The sequence below is a fragment of the Balaenoptera borealis genome (assembly GCF_965194805.1).
Source record: "Balaenoptera borealis genome assembly, chromosome: 9".
In the NCBI taxonomy this organism is placed as follows: domain Eukaryota; kingdom Metazoa; phylum Chordata; class Mammalia; order Artiodactyla; family Balaenopteridae; genus Balaenoptera; species Balaenoptera borealis.
The window spans coordinates 51760424-51782615 of NC_138873.1; the positions used below are offsets into that span (position 1 = coordinate 51760424).

The following is a 22192-nucleotide window of genomic DNA, read 5'->3' on the forward strand; positions in this document are numbered from 1 at the left end:
GCCTTGATCTCTGAGCTCTTCTGATCATCTTTGACTACCTTCTTGGCTTATATCCTTAGTTTTCCTCCATTCTACATATTTTGAAGGAAAGAACTGTCAAAATACAATTTTCAAAAAGATAAAAACATGACTCTCATACAAATATAGAATAAAAATGTGTCAAGTATTTATTAGCTCATTAATGTTTCTCAAACTGAATAAAGGCACTGAAAAAAAGAAAGAATATTGCTAGGTTAGATGCAAAACATGCTAATGTCCCTTAGGGTAATCAAACCATAATCTTTGGGGTTATCTTTCCTAGCAGAGAGAAATCTACACATTAACATGTAGCTTCATAGTGTCTGAGCTCTAATTAAATAGTAAAGAGCCAAACACAGGTTCATTCTCCTAGACTTGAAAATTAAGTAATCCTTGCTTGCCCCAGTGTAGTGACTCTTTTGCTTTACTTCTAAATTTGGGGTAAATTTTCTTAAAAAATTTCCATGAAAACAAATTTTTGAGAAGTCTCACAGATAGTCTTGATTCACATTTTTAACTTACTAGAGGAATCTGGGATGGTACTAAGGTCAATTTCTCTTCTTCTCTGGGTTTCTTGCCTTTTTTCTTTGATCTCTATCCTTTACTGTTGCACTAATGTATGTAAGAGATGCAAAGTACCTGCATTTAGGCAGTGGCATTCCTTTGGTTATTAAGTTTACACTCAGAACAAGACCTTTTCTTGATCCTATTCTGATATTACAGGGCTATTATGCATATCATCTATGAAAATAATCTTCTTCAACAATCATTAATTAATCAGTGTCTCAATCTCTGGTTGACTTACTTTACCTCCAGGGATTCAACCACCACAACGATTCCCAATTCTAAATCTCTAACCTAGGCCACTCTACTATATACCAGATATGTAATTTAAAATGCTCCCTGGGTATCTCTATCAGAAGCATCCTGAACTGACAATTCCAGTTGAATTCATTGTTTCTATTCCAGTCCAAATGTATTCCACTCTTCCAATATTTCTATTCTATTCCTGTCCATGGCACCGCCATTTACCCAGTTATCTAAACTTGTAAACTTCAAGTCATCACTGGTTCACATGCCCATATCTACATAACCATCAATTCTCATTCTTCTCTATCATAACTATCTCTTTAATCTAATCCCTCTTCTCTCCCACTTCCACCTCAGCCTCCTTTAGGCCTTTAATGTAGTTACTTTAATTAGGCTTTAGTCTTAGTACTGTAAAAAAAAAAAAAATCTCCACTGCTGTGAGAGTTCTCTTCCTAAAATGCCTGTATGATTATATCATTGTCCTGCTTAAATCTTTTAATGGTTCCCCACTGCCTACAGGATAAAACTTAAGCTTTTTAGCATAGAAAGTACCAAGTGGGCAGATTGCTTTTAGCACCATCCCTATAATCTCCATCAGTAACCCTAATAAACATAAGCTCTAAGTAAAAATAGTGTGCTTGCCATGCAGATTCTGCTTTAAGACAAGTTCTCCAGTCTTTCCTTCTATCTAGACTGCTGCCATTCACTCCTCTGATAGAGACATTCTAGAGCTGCCACTGGGTGAATTCTTATTCATTCTATAAAACCTCACTCGAAAATCACCTCCTCTTTGAAAAGGTTTCTGACTCTTCTCCAAATCCCTAGGCACAGTTATTTCAATATTTATTGCTCCTAAAACACCTCCACATTACCGCCTTTAATATTTAACTTTATTGTACACAATTTGATTTTATGTCCTATTCTTTGTGAGCACAATGGTGTTCTAGTGATCTTTGTTTATTCTAGTGCATACCACAATAAATTACTGTTTTTTTGTTTTGCTTTGTTTTTTGTGTCACATGTTCTAAGATACGTGAGATAAAAAGCAATTTAATGTAATTCTTAAACTTGTAGGAAGGAATTTTATTTGGGTTTATTTTAAATCTATGGTTCTTAATCTTTTGGATCACAGACCCCTATTAAAAACTATGATGAGGGGTTTCCCTGGTGGCGCAGTGGTTGAGAATCTGCCTGCTAATGCAGGGGACACGGGTTCGAGCCCTGGTCTGGGAAGATCCCACATGCCGCGGAGCAACTAAGCCCGTGCGCCACAACTACTGAGCCTGCACGTCTGGAGCCTGTGCTCTGCAACAAGAGAGGCCACGATAGTGAGAGGCCCGCACACCGCGATGAAGAGTGGCCCCCACTTGCCGCAACTAGAGAAAGCCCTCACACAGAAACGAAGACCCAACACAGCCAAAAATAAATAAATTAAAAAAAAAAAAACTGATGAAAGTTATGTCACTCTTCTCAGAAAGATATACATACGTACAAAATTCTATGAAAAAGTTTCGTAGGATTCACAAATGCCCTGAACCCACTGATAGCTGACAAGGTAAGAAACTATCTTTTCATTTTTATTAATTTTTTGAGTAAGAATAATATTCACACGGAACAAAAATTTAAAAGTAATAAAGTTTACAATGAACAGTCTCTCTTCTAGCCCTGTTCCCATACTACTCAATTCAATTCCTCTTCTATCAAAGTGACCACACTTAGTGTATCCTTCTGGAGACAGTCTATGCATATGTATGCATGAGCATTAAAAATTCTTTTTCTTGACACTTTCTTTTTTTCCATTTAATTTATGTTGGCAATTGTTCCACATTGGGTACATAAGACGTCAAATGCACAGAATTCTATTGCACTGCTGTACCCTAATTTTTTTACAATGTATTTTAAATTTTGAAACAATATCAAGCTTACAAAAAAGTTGGAAGCACAGTACAAATCATTTCTTTCCAGAACCAACTGAAAGTAAGTTGCTGAATCAAAACGACAATGAGATATCACCTCACACTGGTCAGAATGGCTACCATCAAGAAATCTACAAATGATAAATGCTGGAGAGGGTGTGGAGAAAAGAGAACCCTCTTACACTGTTGGTGGGAATGTAAATTGGTGCATCCACTATGGAAAAAAGTATGGAGGTCCCTTAAAAAAACTAAAAATAGAGCTACCATATGATCCAGCAATCCCACTCCTGGGCATATATCCAGAAAAGATGAAAAACTCTAATTTGAAAAGGTACATGCATCCCAATGTTCACAGCAGCACTATTTACAATAGCCAAGACATGGAAGCAACCTAAGCGTCCACTGACAGATGAATGGCTAAAGAAGATGTGGTACATATATACAATGGAATACTACTCAGCCATAAAAAGAATGAAATATTGCCATTTGCAGCAACATGGATGTACCTAGAGAACATCATACTAAGTGAAGTAAGTCAGACAAAGACAAATATTATATGATATCACTTACAGGTGGAATCTAAAAAATAATACAAATGAATGTATATACAAAGCATAAACAGACTCACAGACAGAAAACAAACTTATGGTTACCAAAGGGGAAAGGGAGGGGGAGAGGGATAAATTAAGAGTATGGGATTAACAGATACACACTACTGTATATAAAATAGATAAGCAACAAGGATTTACTGTATAACACAGGGAATAATATTCAATATCTTGTAATAACCTATAACGGAAAATAATCTGAAAAAAAATATATGACTGAATCACTTTGCTATACACCTGAAACTAACACAGTATTGTAAATCAACTATACCTCAAAAAAAAGTAAGTTGCTGCCCTGATGTCCTATCACCCCTGAATGCTTTCCTGTGTATTTTATATTTACAAATAAACACATTCTCTTGCATAACCACAATACAATTATAAAAATCAGGAAATTAACATTATACATTACTACCATCTAATTCTCAGATCCCATTCAAATTTCGCTAGTTGTCTGAATAATGTCCTTTATGTCAGGTGCAATTTCTCAATCTTTTCTTGACTCTTGTGGACATAACACTATAGATTACAGGCTAGATATCTTGCAGAATGAAACAACTTGATTTATCTGATGTTTTCTCATGATTAGAATCAGGTTATGCATTTTTGGTAGGAATATATAGAATTGGTGCTATGTTCTTCTAACTGCATTCTATCAGGTGGCATACAATTTCTATCTGTCCCATTATGATGACGTTCATGTTGATCATTTGATTAATGTGGGATCTGACAGACTTCTCCACTGTAAATTTACTCATTTTTTCCATTTATAATTAATACATATTTTTTGAGCAGATGACTTTGAAAATATGTAAATATTTTAATCCCCATGAAACATTCAGCTTATTCATTTATTTAAATATATCACTATAGGTTCCTGTTTTATTCAATGGTTTACGACCCATTGACCACCATTATTTGTTTTGATGCTCAAATTGTTCCAGATTTGGCCAGTGGGAGCCTAGTTAAGCTGGCTTCTGTGTGTTCTTGACACGTCCCCATCATTCTTTCAGCACTTCCTTACTTTCTGGTACAAAAAGATGATCCAGGCTAAACTTCTGCTTTTCCTACCCCAGCGGTAGAATTGGCTATTTCTCCAAGGATTCTTGATTCCTTTTAGTGGAGAATGACATTTAGAAGCCACAATCTATTTCTATATGTATTTGCAGCCACTAATAATACATACATTGCTAATTTTAATCCAACACTACAGAGTTCATTCTACTTTTCTCCCTTTTCATATTTGTAACTCCCTTCTTGGACAATGAGAAACCAGACTCCCATTATCCTTAATATATTTACCTATTTGATCAATCCTTCTGAAGGTAAGCAAACTCCCCGTCACTGCTGTACCCTCCCTTACAGGGAAACCCTTCTTACCCAACTCAGGATCCAATACCCTGCATCAGGATTCCCCGCCCCCCCACACCGTCATGTCTTCCTCTTCTTCCCTGTGCTCTGACACCCCTCTCTGGGCCTCTGACACCCCCACCTGACCAAGCATGGATGCCAACCTTACGCTACTTGATCTAACAGCTTTAGGATGGAATTGCTCCAGGAAGGGAAGTTTGAAATTGAGTGGTTTGCCCAGGATTTTCCAGGTTTTTGCATTGGATGCAGGTTTGTGCTGCACTCCAGGAACTCCTTCAGTCCTAAGGAAACCTGGACATTAGCCACCCCAGTAAAATAAGTTGTCTTAATTTTCTCAAATGTCATCCTATAACTTTTAGGTCTTTCTACATGTTAGAATTACCATTCTTAAGAGTTCTTTAGGAACCATTATGAGTAAATTATTGAACCTCCGTGGAAAGTAATATAGCACAATCAACAACATCACAAATGCACATACTCTCTGACCCAGCAAGTCTACTGCTAGGAATTTATCTTAAACATATACCAACCTGTATAGATATGATTATTACCTGCAATATTGTTTGTAATAGTAAAAGAATAAACAGGCATGTTAAAGAAATTATGGAAATTTTCTCCCTTCCCATTAGGAACACAAAACAATAATCAAACAGACTGGCTAAAAAAGTAACTCTACCAACTCTCAGAAACATAAATTAGCACCATAAGATGAATAGGAATTAGTACAGTAGCTCTGCAATTTACAAGGCAAAAACGAAAGCGGGATGACACAAAACAGCCAGGAAATAATTCTTCTACCAAATCTGTTAGCAGATACTTGTCAGAAAACCGTTTTCCAGGTCATTAGCTAAATTCTTTTTACAGCCCAGTAGTGGTATCAGGACGCTTTTCAGAGTCTCCCCAGAGATTGCCCTGGGCTTGTCAGAAACTGCATAGGAGTTTGAAATTGAGCGGTTTGGCGAGGATTTTCCAGGTTTTTGCACTGGGATACAGGCTTGTGCTGCACCCCAGGAACCCCTTCAGTCGCAAGGAAACCTGGACATTAGCCACCCAAGGACCAGGCTACACAGTGCGAGAACTTAGACCGGCGCTGTCCGACACAGCACCGCTCGCCAGATAGGGCTATTTACATTCACATTAAATACAGTTAAAAATTCAGTTCCCCGATGGCAGTAGCCACATTACGAGTGCTCCACAGCCGCAAGTGGCTAGTGGCTACCGTATGAGCGCAGATACAGAATCTTTCCATCACCTCAAGAAGTCTATCGGACAGCGCTGACACAGCTGAGTTTAAGAAAAAAAAAAGCTTGTAAGCCGCTAGGCTCCACTATCAAAAATAATCAACACACGTCATTACTCTTTCCAAATATTTTGAGGGGGAAAATTATACTAAGAAATACCAAGTAAAAAAAACCTGCCAAGGCATGTGCCAGCAGGCTTTCTCAGGGAACTCACTCGTAATTCCCACGGCGGAGGCCGTCCGTCTTTCTGTGGCACATAACTCCTCAGACTTCTAGAACTCAGCGAACAACTAAAGAGGTGGGCAACCGAGGGCAAGACCCCCGAGACTTAACGGCTAAAAGCGGCCGACGCCTGTATTCATAGGGCAGGCGAGCCTCAGCTCGGGGCTCCACAGCCGACGCCACCCGGGTCTCGCGCGCCCCTCGGTCAGGCGCTTGGCACAGGATGAGAGCGCGAAACCGCCCGTGTGGGCGCGCTCCCGCACACGCGCCGGTCCGCTGCGCGAGAGTCTCTCTGCAGGCAATGGGGCGGGGCGCCGCGCGCAGGAGGCGGGGCCGTGACGCGCGCGCCTCGTGACCCTGCTCGCGGCCTGCGCCCAAGGAAGCCGGAAGCGGCCGCTGTCCGCAGCACAGACTAGGGGCGGAGAGGTGGAGGTCTGCGCCTTGGGGTTCGTGAACCCCGCGATGGACCCGGACCGGACAGTCGCGCGGCGGAGGTCATCGTTGCTGCTGCTGCGGCTGCTATTGGTGGCGCTGCTGTGGTCGGGGCTGGCTCTGGGCACCTTCTCCTTGGGCAGCAGTTCCCACCGGGTCCTCCACGACCTCCTGTCGGAGGAGCAGTTGCTGAAGGTGGAGGACTTGTCCCTGGCTCTACTGCAGGGCGGAAGGATGGGGCCACTGTCACTACCCCCAGACTTGCCGGATTTGGATCCCGAGTGCCGGGAGCTGCTGCTGGACTTCGCCAACAGCAGCGCAGAGCTGACCGGGTGTCTAGTGCGCGGCGCCCGGCCGGTGCGCCTCTGTCAGACCTGCTATCCCCTCTTCCAACAGGTCGCCAGCAAGATGGACAACATCAGCCGAGCCGTGGGGGTGGGTAGAAGGCACACCCGGGACCTCTGGCGTGGATTGTTGGAAAGGGAGGAGGATGGAATGATGGTTAACTTGGGGTGGGGGGGTGCTCAGTTTCCCCATTTGTGAGAAAAGGGGGTTGGATTGGGACTGTGGAGTTAGGGGCATCAGAAAAGTGGGTGGCATTATGGGGCTTGGGGTTTGGATTTTTGCTTCCATGGCTGCTGTTGGGCATCTTTTGGTACATATTTGCACATAGGTATGACTAGTTTTCTTGGGGCTTCTGCACGCCAACTCTACCTTTCTTCACCTCTTTCCCCCCCAGTCTGCCGCAGCTTCTTCCCATCTCCACCTGGAGTTCCCAGGAAGGACTCTTTCCTGAAACCCCAGGTGGAGTGGGGAAACTATAGTGTGCTGGTGGTAAGGAACTTGAGCTTTGTAGCCAGGCATTTTCAGATCCACCACTTTCTAGCAGTTTGACCTTGGATTAATTACCTTGGAGTCTATCTTGGAGTTTCCTCCTCTGTAGAATAGAGAAAAGCCGCTGCCAGATGTGACTGTTAAAAAAATAAAAAGAGATAATGCATGAGAGTTCATTTTAGTCATTAATACAGCCTGGAGCCATTCTGCCAGGAGACCAGTTCTTCTCTGCTTATTCGAGGTGTACTCTGGGCAATTTATATTCTCTGTAACTGTTGCCTCATCTGTAAGATGGGTGTGAGAGGAACTCTGAGAAAACTATTACTACACATAGTAATAGTTCTCAGTAAATGGGAACTAAAATCTTACAAAATGGTAAATCTGCCCTCCACTCTTGGTACTCTTAGAGCTCTTCTGGTCATGTGGTTGGTGCTGTGAGGGTCTTGATTAAAAGAAAGAAAGAGAAAGAAAGAAAGGGAGGAAGGGAGGAAGGAAGGAAGGCAGGCAGGCACAGAGACATGTCCTTGTTCCTAAGTACCTTATAGGGGCTAGAGTAGGAAAGGATTAGAGTGTCAGGGCTGGCGGGAGTCATGAGGTATGGGCTGGATATGCCTTGTAAAGGAAAAACAGGAGAAATGACTTTGCGATTATGGAGTGGAAAGTTCCTCTTGTACTGAGAAAAAAAGTCTCATGAAAATGTGGTTGGAATTATTTCATAAATCATAGTTGATTTGACAAAATATAAACATATAGAGTTGCATCCTACTTTGTCAGCCTGATATTACTTGACATAAATATGTATTTTTTACAAAAATAGGGAATTTATTTGCATTAAATAAATTCTGTGGCCGGTCTCTGTAAAGAGCTACTTTTCAAGGTACTTTAAGTAAATGTAGGCCTACATGCAGTATTTTTCAGGCATACTTCTACTGGGTATAGCAAGGGCTATATATGTGTGTGTGTGTGTGTGTGTGTGTGTGTGTATACATATATATATAGTATATCTCACCATGATTTTAAAGTAGAACACCAAAGACTTGTCCCTGTCAACTACAGCAGGATATGATATGGCATCATATTCTGTTTTAAGCAGTTAGGTGCATTGTTCTGTGGCCAGAATGACTGTGAGTCATTCTTTCTCACCTCTTTAGGATGAATCCATGTCCATGGATTGATTGAGAGGAGGGGATTATAACAAGGAGAAAAAGAATCAAAGGTAGAAATTAGCAAGCTATTTCTGTGGTACAGCAAGCTGATTCATTTAACTGTAATAGAGTTATCTGATGAGAATTCTATTTTCTAGTCACTTCCTCTTGGAATTACTGGGTCAAGGACTCCATATAGTTTTATTATCTCAAGGTAAAGAATACAGTGATTTGTGAAACCTGAATAGTAGAATTGACGGATTCCCTCTTACTTAGAGTCATACTTTCTTCTTTAATTTAAACTGAATAGAGATGTAGTTTCATTGAGCTGTTCAGCATCACCAGAGTGGTTGCCAGGATGCTTTGGCCCCCCAAATTCTCAATTGCTAATCTTCATCTTATTATACTTGGTTTGTTTAAAATTTATATAAGCAGATGGATAGACATATAGATATGTATATATATATATATATATTACCTATGATTGGAGGTATGTATCTAGAAGTGTTCAACATAGTTTTAGTGTAGATTAATAAATTGTTAGGAATATAGGGAGAAAATTGGAACATAGCATAACGTAATCTATGTCTTTCATTGGAGATCAGAAAATGTAGTGCTTCTCATTCACTAAAAAAAAATTATTGAGTACCTATTATGTGCAGGGTAGTGGTAGTAACTAGGGATATAGCTGTGAATGAGCAGAGCTTGTAGTCTGGTAGGGGAAACAGACATTAAACATATTGTTATAAAAGTAATTATTTAATTCAGGTTTGTTAAGTGTTGCAAAGAAAAAAATCCCAGATGCCACCAAAACGTATAACAAGAATGCTGATCTTGAGCATTCAAGATCAGCTGGGAGTAGATAGAAGTGGTCAGTGATTAAAGGTGACAACTAAAATTTGAGAAGGTCGAGGAGGAGAGAGAATGTATACATGTAACGAAGTATCAGGTGTGAAGACTCTGAATGGGAGTCTGGTGTATTTGAGGACTAGAAAGAACTTAAAGCACTGTGAACCAGGAGGAGACTAGTGATCTGAGCCTGAGGAAGTGGGCAGGTGCCAGGTCATATTACCTATAGGGTAGTACTAAGGGTTTTAGTCTTTGATTTTAAAGCAGTGTGATATTACTGAAGGGTTTAATTCTGTGAATGATATGATCCGATTTGTACTTTAAAAGGTCATTATGGCTACATGAGAGAAAATGGAGGGGACAGGGACTGGGGAGGGTAGGGAAAGAGTATGTGTGGGGAAATGAATTAAGAGACTCTTGCAGTGATGTGAGAAATGTTGGTGGCTAGGCTACATGTGGGCCATTGTGACGGGGAGAAATGGATAGATTTCAGAGATATTTAGGAGGTAGAACTGACAAAACTTGGTAGTTATTTGAATATGGAATGTGAAGGAAAGGAACGATGATTTCCAGGGTTTTAATAAGAGCAGCTTAGTGAATAGGGTTGCTATTTAGTAAGATGGAGGGAGGAACCTGTTTGGTGGGGGAAGATCATGAACTTGATATTGAACTTGTTGATTCTGAGGTGTTTATGAGACATCTAGGTGGAGATGTTGCATATGTGGTTGAATATGTATGTCTAGAGATGTGGATTGGGGATAATCGGTTTGGGAGTAGTCAGCTTAAAAGTAGTGTTTGAAACCATGGTATGATGAGTTTGAGTAAGAAGTGAGAATACATAAGAAATGCTGGGTTGAAGATTTGGTTAGAGGATAAAATATTGAAAGAGACCAAGAAAGAAGAGTCGGAGAGATTAAGAAAAATCAGGAGAATGTGCTGTCCTATAAAAGGGAAAAGGGAAGGGGTGGTTATTTGTGTCAAATCCAGCTGAGAGGACCAGAAGTGAATCTATCAACATTGGCATTCTTGGTGCCATAAGAGCCATTTTGAGGGAGCACTTGGGGGTGAGAGTAAGATTAAAGTAGATTAAATAGTGAATGGAAGATGAGGAAGTGGGAATTGTGATACTGCACAACTAAAAGTTTGGCCATAAGGAAGAGATAAGAAAGAGAGGTCACTAAAGAGGAATTGAGACTCAGGGATTTTCTTTTAATTTCTTTTTGTTCCTTTGTCCCTCCATCCCTCTGTCTCTACTTCCCTTCTTCCTTTCTTAAGATGGGAGAGACCTGAACATGTTTAAATGCTGATAGGAAGAATCCTATAGAGAGAGTGAAGATATAGAAAACAGTGGGAAAGTAAACAAGGTCAGTTTTCTTGAGAAGGCAGAGTAGTTGAGATCTAAGGCATCCACAGAGAGAGAGAGAGAGAGAGAGAGAGAGATGAGCCTTTGACAGGGGCAGGCACGTTCTGCGCTCTAACAGGAGGGTAGAAGGAGAGGTTGGGTGTAGAGGGGTAGGCAGATCAGAGTTTCAGCTTGATGGTCTCTGTTTTCACTGTCAACCAGGAGGCTAGATCTTCACTTGAGAGTAAAGGGTGAGAGGGATATCAGAGTTTCAAGGGAGAGTGGAGAAGATTGCAATAGTGCTGTTAAAGAGGGGAGAATGAGCAGACAGGCAAGTGAGGAGTACAGTTTGGGATTATGGATTTATTGTGGAAATAATCTGCTTGGTTGTTTGCATTTTGCCAAATAGGCATGATGAAAGTGGATTGTTGGATTCATTGTGGTTAGGTTTCTGCTAAGTGGTTTTGACAGATTTGAGTATTAAAAGTTCTAAATATAAACCAAAGGCCAATGTTTTTTGTCATGTGCTAGGTGTTGGGAATACAAAGATATAAGACAAAGTTTCCATCCTAAAGGAACTTTTGTCCAGATGAGGAACCTAGACATATATAGGTGGATATCATGCTTTAGGAAACTGAGCCTCAGAGTGATTCAGTAACTTACCCAAGGCCACGCAGTGAAAGAGGCTGGGTTTGAATCCAAAAGGATACCACTGCCTATTTCATAGAGTTGTTACAAGGATTAAGTGAGTTATACATTTAGAGCTTTTAGAACCATTAGGTATTCAAAAGTACATCATCATTGTTGGGATTATTCATCACTTACCTTCCATTCTCACTGTTGCTACTGTCTTCTCATTATACATGAACTATGGAAATAGTCTATTTAGTCTCCTGCTTCACCCTACATATTGTGATATAGACCTATGCTCTCCAAACTCTGCTTTTCATGCCATCTTCCTCAAAAATCTTAAAAAGTTTCCCACTGTGTGACTCTCATAACCCTCAAGACCCTTCATTACCTTGCCCTGACTTCTCCCTATACTGCCTCTACTTTCGTAGAGGTAACTTCCACTGGCCTCCTGAATACTCCCTGAATACTACATAACCATTCCTATTTTCACCCCTCGATCATTTTATTTACCCCATTTTAGAACCTTCTTCCCTTTCTTAGTATAGGGCTTAGTTCAAATCCTGCTTTCTCCATGAACTCTCCTTATTTCTCCCAACTACACTGATGTCTTCCTCAACTGAACTATTCCTCACATTGACCACTCATACAGCTTATTCTGTATTGATTTTTTTTTCTTTATACAGCAGGTTCTTATTGGTCATCAGTTTTATACATATCAGTGTATACATGTCAATCCCAATCTCCCAATTCATCCCACCACCACCCCCCCCCACCACACCACGGCTATCCCCCCTTGGTGTCCATACATTTGTTCTCTACATCTGTGTCTCAATTTCTTCCCTGCAAACCGGTTCATCTGTACCATTTTTCTAGGTTCCACATATATGCATTAATATACGATATTTGTTTTTCTCTTTCTGACTTACTTCACTCTGTATGACGGTCTCTAGATCCATCCACGTCTCAACAAATGACCCAATTTCGTTCCTTTTTATGGCTGAGTAATATTCCATTGTATATATGTACTACAACTTCTTTATCCATTCGTCTGTCAATGGGCATTTAGGTTGCTTCCATGACCTGGCTATTGTAAATAGTGCTGCAGTGAACATTGGGGTGCATGTGTCTTTTTGAATTATGGTTTTCTCTGGGTATATGCCCAGTAGTGGGATTGCTGGATCATATGGTAATTCTATTTTTAGTTTTTTAAGGAACCTCCATACTGTTCTCCATAGTGGCTGTATCAGATTACATTCCCACCAACAGGGCAAGAGGGTTCCCTTATCTCCACACCCTCTCCAGCATTTATTGTTTGTAGACTTTCTGACGCCCATTCTAACTGGTGTGAGGTGACACCTCATTGTAGTTTTGATTTGCATTTCTCTAATAATTAGTGATGTTGAGCAGCTTTTCATGTGCTTCTTGGCCATCTGTATGTCTTCTTTGGAGAAGTGTCTATTTAGGTCTTCTGCCCATTTTTGGATTGGGTTGTTTGTTTTTTTAATATTGAGCTGCATGAGCTGTTTATATATTTTGGAGATTAATCCTTTGTCCGTTGATTCGTTTGCAAATATTTTCTCCCATTCTGAGGGTTGTCTTTTCGTCTTGTTTATGGTTTCGTTTGCTGTGCAAAAGCTTTTAAGTTTCATTAGGTCCCATTTGTTTATTTTTGTTTTTATTTCCATTACTCTAGGAGGTGGATCAAAAAAGATCTTGCTGTGATTTATGTCAAAGAGTGTTCTTCCTATGTTTTCCTCTAAGAGTTTTATAATGTCCGGTCTTACATTTAGGTCTCTAATCCATTTTGAGTTTATTTTTGTGTATGGTGTTAGGGAGTGTTCTAATTTCGTTCTTTTACATGTAGCTGTCCATTTTCCCCAGCACCACTTATTGAAGAGACTGTCTTTTCTCCATTGTATATCCTTGCCTCCTTTGTCATAGATTAGTTGACCATAGGTGTGTGGGTTTACCTCTGGGCTTTCTATCTTGTTCCATTGATCTATGTTTCTGTTTTTGTTCCAGTACCATATTGTCTTGATTACTGTAGCTTTGTAGTATAGTCTGAAGTCAGAGAGTCTGATTCCTCCAGCTCCGTTTTTTTCCCTCAAGACTGCTTTGGCTATTCGGGGTCTTTTGTGTCTCCATACAAATTTTAAGATGATTTGTTCTAGTTCCGTAAAAAATGCCATTGGTAATTTGATAGGGATTGCATTGAATCTGTAGATTGCTTTGGGTAGTATACTCATTTTCACAATATTGATTCTTCCAATCCAAGAACATGGTATATCTCTCCATCTGTTGGTATCATCTTTAATTTCTTTCATCAGTGTCTTATAGTTTTCTGCATACAGGTCTTTTGTCTCTCTAGGTAGGTTTATTCCTAGGTATTTTATTCTTTTTGTTGCAGTGGTAAATGGGAGTGTTTCCTTAATTTTTCTTTCAGATTCCTCATCATTAGTGTATAGGAATGCAAGAGATTTCTGTGCATTAATTTTGTATCCTGCAACTTTACTAAATTCATTGATTAGCTCTAATAGTTTTCTGGTGGCATCTTTAGGATTCTCTATGTATAGTATCATGTCATCTGCAAACAGTGACAGTTTTACTTCTTCTTTTCTAATTTGTATTCCTTTTATTTCTTTTTCTTCTCTGATTGCCGAGGCTAGGACTTCCAAAACTATGTTGAATAATAGTGGTGAGAGTGGACATCCTTGTCTCGTTCCTGATCTTAGAGGAAATGCTTTCAGTTTTTCACCATTGAGAATGATGTTTGCTGTGGGTTTGTCATATATGGCCTTTATTATGTTGAGGTAGGTTCCCTCTATGCCCACTTTCTGGAGAGTTTTTATCATAAATGGGTGTTGAATTTTGTCGAAAGCTTTCTCTGCATCTATTGAGATGATCATATGGTTTTTATTCTTCAATTTGTTAATATGGTGTATCACATTGATTGATTTGTGTATGTTGAATAATCCTTGCATCCCTGGGAGAAATTCCACTTGATCATGGTGTATGATCCTTTTAATGTGTTGTTGGATTCTGTTTACTATTTTGTTAAGGCTTTTTGCATCTATATTCATCAGTGATAGTGGTCTGTAATTTTCTTTTTTTGTAGTATCTTTGTCTGGTTTTGGTATCAGGGTGATGGTGGCCTCATAGAATGAGTTTGGGAGTGTTCCTTCCTCCACAATTTTTTGGAAGAGTTTGAGAAGGATGGGTATTAGCTCTTCTCTAAATGTTTGATAGAGTTCACCTGTGAAGCCATCTGGTCCTGGACTTCTGTTTGTTGGAAGATTTTTAATCACAGTTTCAATTTCATTACTTGTGATTGGTCTGTTCATATTTTCTGTTTCTTCCTGGTTCAGTCTTGGAAGGTTATACCTTTCTAAGAATTTGTCCACTTCTTCCAGGATGTCCATTTTATTGGCATAGAGTTGCTTGTAGTAGTCTCTTAGGATGCTTTGTATTTCTGCAGTGTCTGTTGTAACTTCTCCTTTTTCATTTCTAATTTTATTGATTTGAGTCCTCTCCCTCTTTTTGTTGATGAGTCTGGCTAATGGTTTATCAATTTGGTTTATCTTCTCAAAGAACCAGCTTTTAGTTTTATTGATCTTTGCTATTGTTTTCTTTGTTTCTATTTCATTTATTTCTGCTCTGATCTTTATGATTTCTTTCCCTCTGCTAACTTTGGGTTTTGTTTGTTCTTCTTTCTCTAGTTCCTTTAGGTGTAAGGTTAGATTGTTTATTTGAGATTTTTCTTGTTTCTTGAGGTAGGCTTGTATAGCTATAAACTTCCCTCTTAGAACTGCCTTTGCTGTGTCCCAGAGGTTTTGGATTGTCGTGTTTTCATTGTCATTTGTCTCTAGGTATTTTTTGATTTCCTCTTTGATTTCTTCAGTGATCTCTTGGTTATTTAGTAACGTATTGTTTATCCTCCATGTGTTTGTGTTTTTTACGTTTTTTCCCCTGTAATTCACTTCTAATCTCATAGCGTTGTGGTCAGAAAAGATGTTTGATATGATTTCAGTTTTCTTAAATTTACTGAGGCTTGATTTGTGACCTATGATGTGATCTATCCTGGAGAATGTTCCGTGCGCACTTGAGAAGAAAGTGTAGTCTGCTGTTTTTGGATGGAATGTCCTATAAATATCAATTAAATCTATCTGGTCTATTGTGTCATTTAAAGCTTCTGTTTCCTTATTTATTTTCATTTTGGATGATCTGTCCATTGGTGTAAGTGGGGTGTTAAAGTCCCCCACTATTATTGTGTTACTGTCCATTTCCTCTTTTACAGCTGTTAGCAGTTGCCTTATGTGTTGATGTGCTCCTATGTTGGGTACATATATATTTATAATTGTTATATCTTCTTCTTGGATTGATCCCTTGATCATTATGTAGTGTCCTTCCTGTCTCTTGTAACATTCTTTATTTTAAAGTCTATTTTATCTGATATGAGTATTGCTACTCCAGGTTTCTTTTGATTTCCATTTGCATGGAATATCTTTTTCCATCCCGTCACTTTCAGTCTGTATGTGTCCCTAGGTCTGAAGTGGGTCTTTTGTAGACAGCATATATATGGGTCTTGTTTTTGTATCCATTCAGCAAGCCTGTGTCTTTTGGTTGGAGCAGTTAATCCATTCACGTTTAAGGTAATTATCGATATGTATGTTCCTCTGACCATTTTCTTAATTGTTTTGGGTTTGTTTTTGTAGGTCCTGTTCTTCTCTTGTGTTTCCCACTTAGAGATGTTCCTTTAGCATTTGTTATAGAGCTGGTTTGGTGGTGCTGAATTCTCTTAGCTTTTGCTTGTCTGTAAAGCTTTTGATTTCTCCATCAAATCTAAATGAGATCCTTGCCGGGTAGAGTAATCTTGGTTGTAGGTTCTTCCCTTTTATCACTTTAAGTATATCATGCCACTCCCTTCTGGCTTGTAGAGTGTCTGCTGAGAAATCAGCTGTTACCCTTATGGGAGTTCCTTTGTATGTTATTTGTCGTTTTTCCCTTGCTGCTTTCAATAATTTTTCTTTGTCTTTAATTTTTGCCAGTTTGATTACTATGTGTCTTGGCATGTTTCTCCTTGGGTTTATCCTGTATGGGACTCGCTGTGCTTCCTGGACTTGGGTGGCTATTTCCTTTACCCTATTAGGGAAGTTTTCGACTGTAATCTGGTCAAATATTTTCTCAGGTCCTTTCTCTCTCTCTTTTCCTTCTGGGACCCCTATAATGTGAATGTTATTGCGTTTAATGTTGTCCCAGAGGTCTCTTAGGCTGTCTTCATTTCTTTTCATTCTTTTTTCTTTATTCTGTTCCACAGCAGTGAATTCCACCATTCTATCTTCCAGGTCACTTATCCGTTCTTTTGCCTCAGTTATTCTGCTATTGATTCCTTCTACTGTAGTTTTCATTTCAGTTATTGTATTGTTCATCTCTGTTTGTTTGTTCTTTAATTCTTCTAGGTCTTTGTTAAACATTTTTTGCATCTTCTCCATCTTTGCCTCCGTTGTTTTTCCGAGGTCCTGGATCAGCTTCACTATCATTATTCTGAATTCTTTTTCTGGAAGGTTGCCTATCTCCACTTCATTTAGTTTTCTTGGGGGGTTTTATCTTGTTCCTTTATCTGGTACATAGCCCTCTTCCTTTTCATCTTGTCTATCCTTCTGTGAATGTGGTTTTTGTTCCACAGGCTGCAGGATTGTAGTTCTTCTTGCTTCTGCTGTCTGCCCTCTGATGGATGAGGCTATCTAAGAGGCTTGTGCAGGTTTCCTGATGGGAGGGACTGGTGGTGGATAGAGCTGGGTGTTGCTCTGGTGTGCAGAGCTCAGTAAAACTTTAATCTGCTTGACTGCTGATGGGTGGGACTGGGTTCCCTCCCTGTTGGTTGTTTTGCCTGAGGCCACCCAACACTGGAGCCTATCTGGGCTCTTTGGTGGGGCTAATGACCGACTCTGGGAGGGCTCACGCCAAGGAGTACTTCCCAGAGCTTCTGCTGCCAGTGTCCTTGTCCCCACGGTGATCCACAGCCACCCCCTGCCTCTGCAGGAGACCCTCCAACACTAGCAGGTAGGTCTGGTTCAGTCTCCCCTGGGTTCACTGTTCCTTCCCCTGGGTCCCGATGCATGCACTGCTTTGTGTGTGCCCTCCAAGAGTGGAGTCTCTGTTTCCCCCAGTCCTGTCAAAGTCCTTCGATCAGATCCCACTAGACTTCAAAGTCTGATTCTCTAGGAATTCCTCCTCCCATTGCCAGACCCCCAGGTTGGGAAGACTGACGTGGGGCTCAGAACCTTCACTCCAGTGGGTGGACTTCTGTAGTATAAGTGTTCTCCAGTCTGTGAGTCACCCACCCAGCAGTTATGGGATTTGATTTTGCTGTGATTGTGCCCCTCCTACCGTCTCATTGTGGCTTCTCCTTTGTCTTTGGATGTGGGGTATCTTTTTTGGTGAGTTCCAGTGTATTTCTGTCGATGATTGTCCAGCAACTAGTTGTGATTCTGGTGTTCTCACAAGAGGGAGTGAGAGCATGTCCTTCTACTCCGCCATCTTGGTTCAGGCCCCTAGTTTGTATCTGTATTGATTTTTAAAATATCCAGTCATCCACTTACGAAGACTCTACTTAAGTAACTGGTTATACTTAGCCCGCTACACCCACTTAGAGCACTTCTTGTTGGCAACAGGTCGCTAGGTGAAATAGCACATATCAGTTACTTACTAGGTGCCAGACATTGTGCTAAGTGATTAACGTATGGTATTTAATTTAATACTGTACCTGTAGGACTCATGATCATGAAACTGAGCCTCAGAGAGTTTACCTCAGCTGTCCAAGATTACCAGCTAGTAATCCAGGTTTTTCTGACTCTTTAGGCCATGCTCTACTTTAATCTGGTGGGTAAATTATCACAAAACATTGTTTCATCTTTTATGAAATCTTCTTCTATAGCTGATATTGCTCTGAAAGCAATTCCAAGAAAAGGGCTTTTAAAAATGTTTTGTTCAATTTACTATTTTAAAGGCAAGCGTTCATTTGGCTGCATGTTTTAATGAGACAACAAAACTAAGCCACAGAAAGGGTAATCATCCCAAAATGATCTTCAGAGATATTTTAAAACAAGAATTCTGCTGTTAAGCCCTCCTTCCCTCTTTTCTTATCCCACATGGCTGATCAGTTCTTTTCTAGAGTCAACATATTCTCTCTTTTATTACTAATGACGCTATTTAATTCCTTATCTGTATGTCTCTGGGGAGGTTCTGAAGACCCAGTGTTGATGGCATTCCTTTATACTCTTTGTATACTCAGAACTCCAAGATTCTTATAGTGCCTGGTAAATAGTAGGAGTTAAATAACTTTGAAAGAATGAAGAGTCAACAGGACTTAGTTCCTTGCTTGGGGCAAAAGGGAAAGGAAATAGATAAGGATCCAATAATTTAGGAACTTGAATTTATTATTTGCATAGTGTGAGTTTCATTATTAAAACGATCTGTAGAAAGCGTGTTCTTCTATCTGGGTACAAACTATTTCGGTACAAACTAGATGTATCACATTTTCTTGTGGATTTTAAGATTTTGAGCCAAAAAATGCCCAGAAGATGAAACAATGTTTTGTGATCATTTACCCACCAGGTTTTTAAAAATGTGTAAATAATATATGTTCATTGTAGAAAAATTTAGACAGTGTAAAAGAGGCAAAAAAGAAAATGAAAATCGCTCTATTTCCATTATTCAGAGATAACTACTGGTACATTTTGGTGAATAGCTTTCCAGAATTTTTTCTTGTGCATAAGGAGTAAGAAATATTACATGTGGGCCTAAGTTGAGATTGTAACATAGAAGCAAGTACTTATTTATTTAAGAAGCAAAGATTTTCTTCCCTTGCAAGTGAACCTGGTACCAATAAATGTTAGCTGCTATTGTTTTATTACAGTTGTTATTATTAATGACATCATTATTTGATTATAGCAAAAAAAAATTAAATGCTTATAATAAATATTTGAATTATTTTTATAAGGTTTTTTGCCTCAAGTTGTTGTTTGGGAAGTCTAAAAACATTCAGATTGTATTTTTCTTTCTTTTTCTTTTGTCGTTATAGAATTCCTCAGAGAGTCATAATTGTGCCAGAAGTCTCTTAATGGCAGATAGAATGCAAATAGTTGTGATTCTGTCTGAGTTTTTCAATTCCACATGGCAGAAGGCAAATTGTGCAAGTAAGTAATTCTTGCATTTTCATGTTGCTGTTATGGTTCAACAGTATAGATGTCATTTTATTTTAGTGAATTTTGAACTCTGAAAATTTTGAATATTTTTTATTACTAAGTTTAAATGAACTGTGATTAGCATCACGGTTTATTAGTGAGAACTACTTGGACAAATACTGAAAGGCAGAAAAGTGTAGCAGTTAACAGTGAGCTTTGCAGTCAGACAGATCTGGATTTTATTCTAAGCTCTGCCATTTATTAGCCCTAACCTACTACTGTCAGACCTTGAGCATGTAATTTTACCTCTTGGAGCTTCAGTTTCCTCATCCGTAAATTGGTGGTAATAATGGAACCTACTTTATATGATTGTTTTGAGGAATAAATAAAATAAACTATGTAAAGCACTTAGCTTAGTATCTGGCATATAGTTAATGTTCAAGGAATGTTAGCTGCTTAATATAATAGTAATTATGATGTTCATAATAATCTGTCATCTGGTGGTAGGGGGAGGTGATAATGTCTGTTCTACCAGTTTTGCAGGCTTGTATGTATTTGTATAATGAAATGAGATCTATTTTCAAGCATTCTTTGGAAAAATTAAAATCACTATTTCAATTCATAAGTGTTTTGAATACCAACTATGTACTAGGAAATTCTTATTTTCTATGCCTTATAATTTTTTTTTTAATTTTATTTATTTATTTATTTATGGCTGTGTTGGGTCTTTGTTTCTGTACGAGGGCTTTCTCTAGTTGCGGCAAGCGGGGGCCACTCTTCATCGCGGTGCGCGGGCCTCTCACTATCGCGGCTTCTCTTGTTGTGGAGCATAGGCTCCAGACGCGCAGGCTCAGCAATTGTGGCTCACGGGCCTAGTCGCTCCGCGGCATGTGGGATCTTCCCAGACAAGGGCTCGAACCCGTGTCCCCTGCATTGGCAGGCAGATTCCCAACCACTGCACCACCAGGGAAGCCCTATGCCTTATAATTTTTGAGGAAGAAAGTTATAGTTACAATGTAACCTAAAGCAGACAAATAACTGCTATAATAAAGTTATAGAGTCTTGGGGAAGCTGAAAATAAATCAGATTGGAGAGAATTTGAAATACTTCCTGGAGGAAGTACCTTTTGATCCTACACTTTTATGGCTGGGCATGATTTCAATAAGTAGAGATGAGAGGAAGGACAGTGCAGATAGGGAGGCATCGTGAACAGAGGCACAGAGGTACAAAAGAGTAGTAGACGTTACAGGATACTGGAAGCACAATGGGAGGTAAACTTGGAAAGGGAAGGTAGGACCTTGACCTATATAGTAGTTTATCACTTATGCCAACATTTTTCATACCGCTTAGAACACCAGCATAGTATTAAGAAATGGTTATATACTATAGTATCTTGGGAATTTACAATACACATAGAATATTAAAGGCAGTGAGAAGGACTATAGGTTAAAAAAAACTTTTAAACATCATTTAACCTAGCACTTTCTGAGCTTTTTTTTTTTTTTAAACTACAAAGACCCTTTTATTTTCTTTTTTTTTTTGTGGAACCCCATTGGAAGAGAGAGACCAGTGAGGAAATTCTTACAATGGTTTAGGCAAGAAGCAAAGAAAACATGAAGTAGGGCATGGGCTGTGGAAATAGAAAGGATAGAGTGAATTAAAAATCTGTGTACCTGTAAGTCATTAAGGAGCTTAACTTTTCTAAGGACTTTGTCTTTTTGTTTAGTTCATATGAAGGAAAACTGTAAATGGGAAAAAGACTCCCTGCTAAGTTTCTTTTCCTTTGTAGTATACCATGCATATTGAATATTAACTCTTTTAATTTTGTCTCTGTTAATTCAAATTTTCTGGTAATTTGAACAGAGGCTTGGCTGACAGCTAACTTTTTTTTAAAGCAAATCTTTACTTTTTTGGAGTAAAACTTTTTAGTATAAATATGATTGAACAGAGTTTGCTTAACTTATACGGAAGAGCTGTTTTTAAGTATTCTTAGGCCTTCAGAAAAATCCATTGATATAGGAAAAAATATGTTAATTGCAAATAATTTAAAATCAGTTAATTAGAATAAGTGGGGTATGTGTTGGGATTCACTTCTTTCGACTGATGTTACTTAATTTACATACTTGAGAGGTAAAGCATCTTTTCTTTAAAAGGTATTTTGTAATGAATTTACTAATTTAAAATAGCTTTCTTCTCCAGCTATTTAAAAAAAAAATAAAAAGGAAAGAAAACATTTTGCTGCATATTTACTCAGTATGGTAGGTATAAAACTCTTTAGAATAAATTCTTAGGGTTACCTTTGTTTTTCTGTGAGGCATCCTATCTTCAAAATATTCCTTGATTGAACTTCTTTTGAAGAAAAATGAAATGTTTACTTCCTAATTAAAATTAATTTGGCCAAAATATATGGCCAAGCAAGGTGCAGAGAAATATGACATCTTTTGGAGAATTAGATAGCTGATTGGGCAGGAAAGACAGGAAGACTTAGTTTTCATTCTGCTTACATTTGTACCCTTTGGATTGTATACCATAGCATTTAATACCTATTCAAAAATACATAAAAATTTTTAAAACTTGACAGACTGTCC

At 39.0% G+C, this 22192-nt stretch overlaps 1 protein-coding gene across 1 annotated transcript in view; it reads left to right on the plus strand.

Moving 5' to 3' along the window:
• Positions 1-6549: 6549 nt before the first annotated feature.
• Positions 6550-22192, plus strand: part of OSTM1 (osteoclastogenesis associated transmembrane protein 1) — a 37709-nt gene continuing 22066 nt past the window's right edge. Inside the window, exons 1-2 of the mRNA XM_082404880.1 lie at positions 6550-7053; positions 19502-19616. Coding sequence (XP_082261006.1) covers positions 6649-7053; positions 19502-19616 — 520 coding nt within the window. The 5' untranslated portion in view covers positions 6550-6648. The remainder of the gene's footprint in view (positions 7054-19501; positions 19617-22192) is intronic.